The sequence below is a fragment of the Triticum urartu genome, chromosome 7 (assembly GCF_003073215.2).
Source record: "Triticum urartu cultivar G1812 chromosome 7, Tu2.1, whole genome shotgun sequence".
NCBI classification, from domain to species: domain Eukaryota; kingdom Viridiplantae; phylum Streptophyta; class Magnoliopsida; order Poales; family Poaceae; genus Triticum; species Triticum urartu.
The window spans coordinates 658,594,768-658,608,450 of NC_053028.1; the positions used below are offsets into that span (position 1 = coordinate 658,594,768).

General features: G+C 44.8%; 1 protein-coding gene across 1 annotated transcript; it reads left to right on the forward strand.

Annotated features, from left to right (window-relative positions):
- Positions 1-11,848: 11,848 nt before the first annotated feature.
- LOC125521341 (peptidyl-prolyl cis-trans isomerase FKBP13, chloroplastic-like) lies at positions 11,849-12,968 on the forward strand. Its single transcript, XM_048686398.1, has 3 exons — positions 11,849-12,244; positions 12,394-12,547; positions 12,634-12,968. The coding sequence occupies exons 1-3, from the start codon at positions 11,936-11,938 to the stop codon at positions 12,780-12,782; spliced, it is 612 nt and encodes a 203-aa protein (XP_048542355.1). The 5' UTR covers positions 11,849-11,935; the 3' UTR covers positions 12,783-12,968.
- Positions 12,969-13,683: the final 715 nt, after the last annotated feature.

Consider the following 13,683-nt stretch of genomic DNA (forward strand, 5'->3'; position numbering starts at 1 on the left):
TCTTCTGTAGTGGTTGGGCATTGAGTCTGACTCAACTTCACACCTTGTAACATAGGTAAGAACCCTTTCTTTGCCTGATCCATTTTGAACTTCTTCAAAACTTTATCAAGGTATGTGCTTTGTGAAAGTCCAATTAAGCGTCTTGATCTATCTCTATAGATCTTGATGCCCAATATATAAGCAGCTTCACCGAGGTCTTTCACTGAAAAATTCTTATTCAAGTATACTTTTATGCTATTTAGAAATTCAGTATCATTTCCGATCAACAATATGTCATCTACATATAATATCAGAAATGCTACAGAGCTCCCACTCACTTTCTTGTAAATACAGGCTTCTCCAAAAGTCTTTATAAAACCATAAGCTTTGATCACACTATCAAAGTGTATATTCCAACTCCGAGAGGCTTGCACCAGTCCATAAATCGATCGCTGGAGCTTGCACACTTTGTTAGCACCTTTTGGATCGACAAAACCTTCTGGTTGCATCATATACAACTCTTCTTTAAGATATCCATTAAGGAATGCAGTTTTGACATCCATTTGCCAGATTTTATAATCATAAAATGCAGCAATTGCTAACATGATTCGGACGGACTTAAGCATCGCTATGGGTGAGAAGGTCTCATCATAGTCAACTCCTTGAACTTGTCGAAAACCTTTTGCAACAAGTCAAGCTTTGTAGACAATAACATTACCGTCAGCGTCAGTCTTCTTCTTGAAGATCCATTTATTCTCTATGGCCTGCCGATCATCGGGCAAGTCAACCAAAGTCCACACTTTGTTCTCATACATGGATCCCATCTTAGATTTCATGGCCTCAAGCCATTTTGCGGAATCTGGGCTCATCATCGCTTCCTCGTAGTTCGTAGGTTCGTCATGGTCAAGTAACATGACCTCCAGAACAGGATTACCGTACCACTCTCGTGCGGATCTTACTCTGGTTGACCTACGAGGTTCGGTAGTAACTTGATCAGAAGTTTCATGATCATCATCATTAGCTTCCTCACTTACTGGCGTAGGAATCACTGGAACTGATATCAGTGACGAACTACTTTCCAATAAGGGAGCTGGTACAATTACCTCATCAAGTTATACTTTCCTCCCACTCACTTCTTTCGAGAGAAACTCCTTCTCTAGATAGGATCCATTGTTAGCAACGAATATCTTGCCTTCGGATCTGTGATATAAGGTGTACCCAACAGTCTCCTTTGGGTATCCTATGAAGACACATTTCTCCGATTTGGGTTCGAGCTTATCAGGTTGAAGCTTTTTCACATAAGCATCACAACCCCAAACTTTAAGAAACGACAACTTGGGTTTCTTGCCAAACCATAGTTCATAAGGTGTCGTCTCAACGGATTTAGATGGTACCCTATTGAATGTGAATGCAGCCGTCTCTAAAGCATAAACCCAAAACGATAACGGTAAATCAGTAAGAGACATCATAGATCGCACCATATCTAGTAAAGTACGATTACGGCGTTCGGACACACCATTACGCTGTGGTGTTCCGGGTGGTGTTGATGACCCACAAATATAGGGGATCTATCGTAGTCCTTTCGATAAGTAAGAGTGTCGAACCCAACGAGGAGCAGAAGGAAATGATAAGTGGTTTTCAGCAAGGTATTCTCTGCAAGCACTGAAATAATAGGTAACATATAGTTTTGTAATAGGATAATTTGTAATGAGTAACAAGTAACAAAAGTAAATAAAGTGCAGCAAGGTGGACCAATCCTTTTTGTAGCAAAGGACAAGCCTGGACAAACTCTTATATGATGTAAAGTGCCCCCGAGGACATATGGGAATATCGTCAAGCTAGTTTTCATCACGTTCATATGATTCACGTTCAGTACTTTGATAATTTGGTATGTGGGTGGACCGGTGCTTGGGTACTGTCCTTACTTGGACAAGCATCCCACTTATGATTAACCTCTATTGCAAGTATCCGCAACTACAACAAAAGTATTAAGGTAAACCTAACCATAGCATGAAACATATGGATCCAAATCAGCCCCTTACAAAGCAACACATAAACTAGGGTTTAAGCTTTTGTCACTCTAGCAACCCATCATCTACTTATTACTTCCCAATGCCTTCCTCTAGGCCCAAGGAATGGTGAAGTGTCATGTAGTCAACGTTCACATAACACCACTAGTGGAGAGACAACATACATCTCATCAAAATATCGAACGAATACCAAATTCACATGACTACTAATAGCAAGACTTCTCCCATGTCCTCAGGAACAAACGTAACTACTCACAAAGCATATTAATGTTCATAATCAGAGGGGTATTAATATGCATAAAGGATCTGAACATATGATCTTCCACCAAATAAACCAACTAGTATCAACTACAAGGAGTAATTAACACTACTAGCAACACACAGGTACCAATCCCAGACTTGGAGACAAGAATTGGATACAAGAGATGAACTAGGGTTTTGAGAGGAGATGGTGCTGATGAACATGTCGATGGAGATTCCCCTCTCCCGATGAGAGGAGCGTTGGTGATGACGATGGCGATGATTTCCCCCTCCCGGAGAGAAGTTTCCCTGGCAGAATAGCTCCGCTAGAGCCCTGGATTGGTTCCGCCAAGGTTCCGCCTCGTGGTGGCGGAGTCTCATCTGGAAAGATGGCTTATGATTTTTCCTCATTGAAAGACTCCATATAACAGAAGATGGACATCGGAGGGCCACCAGGGGGCCCACGAGGTAGGGGGCGCGCCCAGGGGGGTAGGGTGCGCCCCCACCCCCGTGGGCAGGGTGTGGCCCCCCTGGTGAACTTCTTGCGCTCAGTATTTTTTATATATTCTGAAAATGACTTCCGTGAAGTTTTTGGACTTTTGGAGCTGTGCAGGATAGGTCTCTAATATTTGCTCCTTTTCCAGCCTAGAATCCCAGCTGCCGGCATTCTACCTCTTTATGTAAACCATGTAAAATAAGAGAGAATATTCATAAGTATTGTGACATAATGTGTAATAACAACCCATAATGCAATAAATATCGATATAAAAGCATGATGCAAAATGGACGTATCAGGCGTGAGTTGCGAAACTATTCCGCATTGTTTCAAATGAACACCAAACTCGTAACTCAAATATTCTCCTCCACGACCAGATCGTAGAAACTTTATTTACTTGTTACGATGATTTTCCACTTCACTCTGAAATTCTTTGAACTTCTCAAATGTTTCAGACTTATGTTTCATTAAGTAGATATACCCATATCTGCTCAAATTATCTATGAAGGTGAGAAAATAACGATATCCGCCACGAGCCTCAATGTTCATTGGACCACATACATCAGTATGTATGATTTCCAATAACTCCATTGCTCGCTCCACTGTTTCGGAGAACAAAGTTTTAGTCATCTTGCCCATGAGGCATAGTTTGCAAGTACCAAGTGATTCATAATCAAGTGATTTCAGAAGTCCATCAGAATGGAGTTTCTTCATGCGCTTTACACCAATATGACCCAAACAGTAGTGCCACAAATAAGTTGCACTATCATTATCAACTCTGCATCTTTTGGCTTCAATACTATGAACATGTGTATCACTACTATCAAGATTTAGTAAAAACAGACCACTCATCAAGGGTGCATGACCATAAATGATATTACTCATATAAATAGAACAACCATTATTCTCTGATTTAAATGAATAACCGTCTCGCATCAAACAGGATCCAGATATAATGTTCATTCTCAACGCTGGCACCAAATAACAATTATTTAGGTCTAAACCTAACCCCGAAGGTAGATGTAGAGGTAGCGTGCCGACGGCGATCACATCGACTTTGGAACCATTTCCCATGCGCATCATGACCTCGTCCTTAGCCAATATTCTCTTAATCCGTAGCCCCTATTTCGAGTTGCAAATATTAACAACAGAACCAGTATCAAATACCCAGGCACTATTGCAAGCATTAGTAAGGTACACATTAATAACATGTATATCAAATATACCTTTCACTTTGCCATCCTTCTTCTCCGCCAAATACTTGGGATAGTTCCACTTCCAGTGACCAGTCCCTTTGTAGTAGAAGCACTCAGTCTCAGGCTTAGGTCCAGACTTGGGTTTCTTCACTTGAGCAGCAACTGGCTTGTTTTTCTTCTTGAAGTCCCCCTTCTTCCCTATACCCTTTTTCTTGAAACTGGTGGTCTTGTTGACCATCAACACTTGATGCTCCTTCTTGATTTCTACCTCCGCAACTTTTAGCATTGCGAAGAGCTCATGAATTGTCTTATCCATCCCTTGCATATTATAGTTCATCACGAAGCTCTTGTAGCTTGGTGGCAGTGATTGAAGAACTCGGTCAATGACACTATCATCAGAAAGATTAACTCCCAGCTGAGTCAAGTGGTTGTGGTACCCAAACATCCTGAGTATATGTTCACTGACAAAACTATTCTCCTGCATTTTGCAGCTGTAGAACTTATTGGAGACTTCATATCTCTCAATCCGGGCATTTTCTTGAAATATTAACTTCAACTCCTGAAACATCTCATATGCTCCATGACGTTCAATGCATCGTTGAAGTCCCGGTTCTAAGCTGTAAAGCATGGCACATTGAACTATCGAGTAGTCATCAACTTTGCTCTGCCAGGTGTTCACAACATCTGGCGTTGCTCCCGCAGCGGGTTTGTCACCTAGCGGTGCTTTTAGGACATAATTCTTCTGTGCATCAATGAGGATAATCCTCAAGTTACAGACCCAGTCCATGTGTTGCTACCATCATCTTTCAACTTAGCTTTCTCTAGGAACGCATTAAAATTCAACAGAACAACAACACGGGCCATCTATCTACAACAACATAGACATGCAAAATACTATCGGGTACTAAGTTCATGATAAATTAAAGTTCAATTAATCAAATTACTTAAGAACACCCACTTAGATAGACATCCTCTAATAATCTAAGTGATCACGTGATCCATATCAACTAAACCATGTCCGATCATCACGTGAGATGGAGTAGTTTTCAATGGTGAACATCACTATGTTGATCATATCTACTATATGATTCACGCTCGACCTTTCGGTCTCAGTGTTCCGAGGTCATATCTGCATATGCTAGGCTCCTCAAGTTTAACCGAAGTATTCGGCGTGTGCAAAACTGGCTTGCACCCGTTGTATGTGAACGTAGAGCTTATCACACCCGATCATCACGTGGTGTCTTGGCACGACGAACTGTAGCAACGGTGCATACTCAGGGAGAACACTTATACCTCGAAATTTAGTGAGAGATCATCTTATAATGCTACCGCCATACTAAGCAAAATAAGAAGCATAAAAGATAAACATCACATGTAATCAAAATATGTGACATGATATGGCCATCATCATTTTGTGCCTTTGATCTCCATCTCCAAACTACTGTCATGATCTCCATCATCACCGGCATGACACCATGATCTACATCATCTTGATCTTTATCAATGTGTCGTCACATGGTTGTCTCTCCAACTATTGCTTTTGCAACTATTGCTATCGCATAGCGATAAAGTAAAACAATTATATGGCGCTTGCATCTTATGCAATAAAGAGACAACCATAAGGCTCCTGCCAGTTGCCGATAACTTCAACAAAACATGATCATCTCATACAACAATTTATATCTCATCATGTCTTGACCATATCACATCACAACATGCCCCGCAAAAACAAGTTAGACGTCCTCTACTTTGTTGTTGCAAGTTTTACGTGGCTGCTATGGGCTTAGCAAGAACCGTTCTTACCTACGCATCAAAAACCACAACGCGGCATAGTGATTGCTTTTTGATCTTTAGAAAGAACCCTGTTCATTGAAACCGATTCAACTAAAGTTGGAGAAATAGACACCCACTAGACACCTGTGTGCGAAGCACGTCGGTAGAACCAGTCTCGCGTAAGCGTACGCGTAATGTTAGTATGAGCCGCTTCATCCAACAATACCGCCGAATCAAGAATCAACTAGTGACAGCAAGCAATATGTATATACCCACGCCCACAAGCCCTTTGTGTTCTACTCATGCATATAACATCTACGCATAGACCTAGCTCGGATTCCACTGTTGGGGAACGCAGTAATTTCAAAAAACTTCCTATGCACACGCAAGATCTATCATGGTGATGCATAGCAATGAGAGGGAAAGAGTGTTGTCCACGTACCCTCGTAGACTGTAAGCGGAATCGTTATGTCAACGCGGTTGATGTAGTTGTACGTCTTCACGATCCGAACAATGCTAGTACCGAAAGTACGGCACCTCCATGATCTGCACATGTTCGGTTCGGTGACGTCCCACAAACTCTCGATCCAGGTGAGTGTCGAGGGAGAGCTTCGTCAGCACGACGGCGTGATGACAGTGATGATGAAGCTACCGTCACAGGGCTTCGCCTAAGCACTATGATGATATGACCGAGGTGGATTATGGTGGAGGGGGGCACTGCACACGGCTAAGGGATCAATGATCAACTTGTGTGTCCTAGGGTGCCCCTTGCCCCCGTATATAAAGGAGCAAGGGGGGAGGCCGGCTAGCCCTTGTGGCGTGCCTCGAGAGGAGGATTCCTCCTCCTAGTAGGAGTAGGACTCCCCTTTCCTAGTCCTACTAGGAGGGGGAAAGGAAGGAAGAGAAGGGAGAAGGAAAGGGGGGCGCCGCCCCCCTCCCTAGTCCAATTCGGACCAGAGGGGGAGGGGCGCGCGGCTAGCCCTGGCCGGTCCTCTCTCTCTCTCCACTAAGGCCCATGTGGCCCATTAGTTCCCTGGGCGGGGGGTGGGGGGTGGGGGGTTCTGGTAACCCTCCGGCACTCCGGTTTTCTCCGAAATCACCCGAAACACTTCCGGTGTTCGAATATAGCCGTCCAATATATCAATCTTTATGTCTCTACCATTTCGAGACTCCTCGTCATGTCCATGATCATATTCGGGATTCTGAACTACCTTTGGTACATCAAAACACATAAACTCATAATACCGATTGTCACTGAACGTTAAGCGTGCGGACCCTACAGGTTCGAGAACTATGTAGACATGACCGAGACACATTTCCGGTCAATAACAAATAGCGGAACCTGGATGTTCATATTGGCTCCCACATATTCTATGAAGATCTTTATCGGTCAGACCACATAACGATATAAGTTGTTCCGTTTGTCATCGGTATGTTACTTGCCCGAGATTCGATCGTCGGTATCTCAATACCTAGTTCAATCTCGTTACCGGCAAGTCTCTTTACTCGTTCCGTAACGCATCATCTCGTAACTAACTCATTAGTCTCATTGCTTGCAAGGCTTATAGTGATGTGCATTACCGAGAGGGCCCAGAGATACCTCTCCGATACTCGGAGTGACAAATCCTAATCTCGATCTATGCCAACTCAACAAACACCATTGGAGACACATGTAGAGCATCTTTATAGTCACCCAGTTACGTTGTGACGTTTGATAGCACACTAAGTGTTCCTCCGGTATTCGGGAGTTGCATGATCTCATAGTCATAGGAACATGTATAAGTTATCGAGAAAGCAATAGCAACAAACTAAACGATCATCGTGCTAAGCTAACATATGGGTCAAGTCAATCACATCATTCTCTAATGATGTGATATCGTTAATCAAATGACAACTCATGTCTATGGTTAGGAAACATAACCATCATTGATTCAACGAGCTAGTCAAGTAGAGGCATACTAGTGACATACTATTTGTGTATGTATTCACACATGTACTAAGTTTCCGGTTAATACAATTCTAGCATGAATAATAAACATTCATCATGATATAAGGAAATATAAATAACAACTTTATTATTGCCTCTAGGGCATATTTCCTTCACGATCATCATGTGAGATGGAGTAGTTTTCAATGGTGAACATCACTATGTTGATCATATCTACTATATGATTCACGCTCGACCTTTCGATCTCAGTGTTCCGAGGCCATATCTGCATATGCTAAGCTCATCAAGTTTAACCCGAGTATTCTGCATGTGCAAATCTGGCTTGCACTCGTTGTATGTGAACGTAGACCTTATCACACCCGATCATCACGTGGTGTCTCGGAACGACGAACTGTAGCAACGGTGCATACTCAAGGAGAACACTTGTACCTTCAAATTTAGTGAGAGATCATCTTATAATGCTACCACCGAACTCAGCAAAACAAGATGCATAAAGGATAAACATCACATGCAATCAATATAAGTGATATGATATGGTCATCATCATCTTGTGCCTTTGATCTCCATATCCAAAGCACCGTCATGATCACCATCGTCACCGGCTTGACACCTTGATCTCCATCGTAGCATCATTGTCGTCTCGCCAACTATTGCTTCTACGACTATCACTACCTCTTAATGATAAAGTAAAACAATTACATGGCGATCGCATTTCATACAATAAAGCGACAACCATATGGCTCGTGCCAGTTGCCGATAACTGTGTTACAAAACATGATCATCTCATACAACAATTTACATAATCACAACTTGACCATATCACATCACAATATGCCCTGCAAAAACAAGTTAGACGTCCTCTACTTTGTTGTTGCAAGTTTTACGTGGCTACTACGGGCTTAGCAAGAACCGTTCTTACCTACGCATCAAAAACCACAACGCGGTATAGTGATTGCTTTTTGATCTTCAGAAAGAACCCTGTTCGTTGAATCCGATTCAACTAAAGTTGGAGAAACAGACACCCACTAGCCACCTGTGTGCGAAGCACGTCGGTAGAACCAACCTCGCGTACGCGTACGCGTAATGTCGGTCTGAGCCGCTTCATCCAGCAATACCGCTGAATCAAAAATCAACTAGTGACGGCAAGCAATATGTATATACCCACGCCCACAACTCCTTTGTGTTCTACTCGTGCATATAACATCTATGCATAGACCTGGTTCAGATGCCACTGTTGGGGAACGCAGTAATTTCAAAAAAATTCCTACGCACACGCAAGATACATCTAGGTGATGCATAGCAACGAGAGGGGAGAGTGTTGTACACGTACCCTCGTAGACCATAAGCGGAAGCGTTATGACAACACGGTTGATGTAGTCGTATGTCTTCACGATCCGACGGATCCTAGCACCGAAGGTACGACACCTCCGCGGTCTGCACACGTTTAGCTCAATGACGTCCCACGAACTCTAGATCCAGCTAAGGTCGAGGGAGAGTTTCGTTACCATGACAGCGTGATGACGGTGATGATGAAGTTACCGGCACAGGGCTTCGCCTAAGCTCTACAACGATATGACCGAGGTGGAAATCTGTGGAGTGGGGGCACCGCACATGGCTAAACAATCAACTTGTGTGTCTATGGGGTGCCCCCTCCCCCGTATATAAAGGAGCGGAGGAGGGGAGGGCTGGCCCTCTCATGACGTGCCCAAGGGGGGAGTCCTACTCCTGGTGGGAGTAGGATTCCCCCTTTCCTAGTAGGAGTAGGAGAAGAAGGAAGGGGGGGAGAGGGAGGAGGAAAGGGGGGTCGGCCCACCACCCCAATTCGGATTGGGCTTGGGGGGGGGCACCCCCACCTTGGCCGCCTTCTCCTCTCTCCCACTAAGGCCCATTAAGGCCCAATGACTCCCCGGGGGGTTCCGGTAACTCCCTGGTACTCCAGTAAATGCCCGAACTCACCCGAAACCATTCCGATGTCCAAACATAGCCTTCCAATATATCGATTTTTATGTCTCGACCATTTCGAGACTCCTCTTCATGTCCGTGATCATAACTGGGACTCCGAACTACCTTCGGTACATCAAAACACATAAACTCATAATACCGATCGTCACTGAACGCTAAGCGTGCGGACCCTACGGGTTCGAGAACTATGTAGACATGACCGAGACTCACTTCCGGTCAATAACCAATAGCGGAAACTGGATGCTCATATTGGTTTCTACATATTCTACGAAGATCTTTATCGGTCAAACCGAATAACAACATACATTGTTCCCTTTGTCATCGGTATGTTACTTGCCCGAGATTCGATCATCGGTATCTCAATACCTAGTTCAATCCTGTTACCGGCAAGTATCTTTACTCGTTCCGTAATGAAACATCCCGTAACTAACTCATTAGTCACAATGCTTGCAAGGCTTAAAGTGATGTGCATTACCGAGAGGGCCCAGAGATACCTCTTCGGTACACGGAGTGACAAATCCTAATCTCGATCTATGCCAACTCAACAAACACTATCGGAGACACCTGTAGAGCATCTTTATAGTCACCCAGGTACATTGTGATGTTTGATAGCACACTAAGTGTTCCTTCGGTATTCGGAAGTTGCATAATCCCATAGTCATAGGAACATGTATAAGTTATGAAGAAAGTAATATCAACAAACTAAACGATCGTCGTGCTAAGCTAATGGATGGGTCAAGTCAATCACATCATTATCTAATGATGTGATCCGGTTCATCAAATGACAACTCTTGTCCATGGTTAGGAAACTTAACCATCTTTGATTAACAAGCTAGTCAAGTAGAGACATACTAGTGACGCTCTGTTTGTCTATATATTCACACATGTACTAAGTTACCAATTAATGCAATTCTAGCATGAATAATAAACATTTATCATGATATAAGGAAATATAAATAACAACTTTATTATTTCCTTTAGGGCATATTTCCTTCAGAAGGCCTATGACAGGGTCGAGTGGGACTATCTAATAGCAATTATGACCAAGATGGGGTTTTCTCAGAGGTGGGTAAACAATGTCATGAACCTAGTCACTTTTGTTTCCTATTATGTTTTATTCAATGGGTAGAAATTTGAGGAGTTTAAGCCGAGCAGAGGCATTCGGCAGGAAGATCCGATTTCTCGTTACTTGTTTTTGTTGGCAGCGAAGGGCCTTTCCTGCCTCCTAAAATTTTTAGACCAGTCATCTCAAATTTATGGGATACAAGTGGCGCCGTCGACACCGCCTATTAATCATCTTTTGTTTGCGGATGATATCCTAATGTTCTTCAAAGCTAGTGGTGATGGGGCAAGAGAGATATCAAACCTGTTAGAAAAGTACTGTCAAGCTTCAGGTCAGAGAATTAACTCAAGCAAATCAGTTTTTTAGCAAAGGGTGCCCAACAAATATTAAGGAGGAGATCAAAGGAGTTTTGAATGTCCCCAGTGAGTCTTTGAATGACAAGTAGCTAGGTATGCCATTTGATATAGGTACTTCCAAATATGGAGCGTTCAAACATTTGAAGGACAGATTACGGAACAAGGTAAAATGTTGGATTGAGAAAAACATTTCCTATCAAGGTAAGGAAGTTTTGGTTAAATTTGTAACTCAAGTAGTGTCAGTATTCTCAATGTCTTGTTTTAAGCTACCAAGAGGGTTATGTGAATATTTGAACAAGCTTACCAGGCAATTCTGATGGGGAAGCAAGGAAGGTAAACATAAACCAAGCTGGGTTTTCTGGAAGACTATGACTCAACCAAAGTTTATGGGCAAGGGAGCTCTCCACATGTGATATCATTTTTGAAGGCCGAGCCCTTAATTGGGAACTCATAATTTAGCAAAAATTTCTAATTCTTTAGATGTTGGTCGCCATGTGTGGCTAGGGGCTCCCCATGATCACCTAATTATCCCTGTAAACCTTGAGGCAATCTAATAAAGTGTGGTTTACTGCTAAAAAAATTCTGTAATTTCACAACAAAAAAAAGCTGATATTTCTTTTTGCTACACAACACACACACAGTCTGGTGTATATTTCGCCCGCTAGGTTCTGAGGATGTCTTCAAGCAACCGAATGACGCTTGCAACTGGTATCTCTTCAGGACCATTGGATCTGGCACTGACGGCCCAGATGCGCATGGTCTGAGAATCACACGGCAGAGCGCAGTTGACAAACACGTGACCCTCCTTATCCATTAGTGACGCGGCGCCTTCTCGTTCGAGTGAGCTGCCGTGACCGGGAGGAAGCAAGGAGGCGAAGGAGCCACAGCAGCCATGGCTCCCGCCACTTCCACCTCGCCGCTATCCCGCCTCCTGCTCAGCCTCCCGAAGCCCAACGCCCAGCCGCCCCTCTGCGCCAATCCGCCGAGCGCGGACTCCGGCGCGGGCGCCACCAGCAAGAACCTCGTCCTCCGCCGGCGCGAGGCCGCGGCAGCCGTCCTATCCGCCGCTCTCCTCACACGCGTCCTCCCCGCAGCGGCCGCGGCAGATGAGTGCGCGCTCGAGGCGACCCCCTCGGGCCTCGCCTTCTGCGACCGCGTCGTCGGCACCGGCGCCGAGGCCGTCAAAGGCCAGCTCATCAAGGTCAGTCGAATTCGAGCCCAACCTCCGCCACAGTGATTAATTAAGTTCTTGATGCACGCGCTGGCTTAGCGTAGTTCCGGTAGTAGTCGCGGGCTGCACGCTGACCGGTTTCGTCGTGGTTTGGCCATGGCGTGGCGCGCGCACTGCAGGCGCACTACCGGGGGATGCTGGAGGACGGCACGGTGTTCGACAGTAGCTATGGCCGCGGGAGGCCGCTGACCATCATGGTGGGCGTGGGGGAGGTGATCAAGGGGTGGGACCTGTGCCTCGCCGGCGGCGAAGGGATCCCGCCGATGAGAGTCGGTACGCGACGCCTCAGCCGAGCTCACGTCGTTCTGCTCTGAACTGAATTCCCCGGTGTGAGTCGGTGCTCTGGTGTGGTTTTTCAGGTGGGAAACGGAGCCTGAGGCTGCCGCCGGAGCTGGCCTACGGGGAGAAGGGGGCCGGGTGCAGGGGGTGGGAGCCCACCTCGTGCGTCATCCCGCCCAACTCCACGCTCCTCTTCGACGTCGAGTACGTCGGCAGGGCATCCTCCTGATCGACCTATCCATCTATGAGTCCATGATCAGGCCTTGTATATGCCATCAGTTCGTACTAGAGGATTCATCGATTGATCGATCGACATTATATGTGGAGCGAGCAAAGACCGTGAATCCTGAGATCAATATGTGCAACTTGTTCTATTTCTATGATCCACGAGTTTATGCATATACGAAACACTTTACCAGGTTTTCGCCAGGTAGTGCAAGGAGCCGATACCGATTGCGGGTGCGCGCAGTGGGCTTTTTGGTAATCTGGATGGTTCTCTTTCCCTTTTCCGCACCCTGTATGTATGTAACGTTTTGCCAAACTGTTGTATTTTCGGTATGATAAGTAATGAAAAGAGGGGGAGCCTTGTTCCACAAAAGGATTATACAACACTCTAAAGGGAACTATAATCAACCAGAGGCATATTTAGTGTCTCTCCTGAACTTAGCCTCTATGTTTCATCGCCTACTTGGGCGAACGGCCATCCACTGCCTCCTTCTCCCATTCCGTCCAACCCATTTCCTCCCATCGCCAGCTGCGCCGGTGTTGTGGCGACGACAATGGTGCTGAGTTTGGTGGGTGAGAGGTATGGGTCTTATCTTGGTTATCAGTAGACATGTGGTGCCATACTAGTGACCGGATCCACACCGATGCCCAGTAAATCTCGTTACATGGTTATTTGGGTTACTATCGCTACCGGAGGCAGTGGATAGCGTCTGTGGTGGATCTCCTATTGATCTGTGGGCAAGCTCATGAAACACATCTGGTGGTGCATCTTGTTTGCAAATCTAAAGATGTTCCTCAGAGTAATAGTTTTATTGAGAAAGAAATCTGTGTGAGCATTGTTAAACAGGTGGAATTTGCTGCCGAGTATGTTTTTCCCTTCTCTTTATAGAACTTAATTTCTAAGG

Excerpts from the sequence above, each read along its gene's own strand:
- LOC125521341 (XM_048686398.1), top strand. The coding sequence starts at position 11,936 with ATGGCTCCCGCCACTTCCACCTCGCCGCTATCCCGCCTCCTGCTCAGC. Across the intron at positions 12,245-12,393 it reads TCAAAGGCCAGCTCATCAAG|GCGCACTACCGGGGGATGCT; the intron begins GTCAGTCGAATT and ends CGCGCACTGCAG. Across the intron at positions 12,548-12,633 it reads GATCCCGCCGATGAGAGTCG|GTGGGAAACGGAGCCTGAGG; the intron begins GTACGCGACGCC and ends GTGGTTTTTCAG.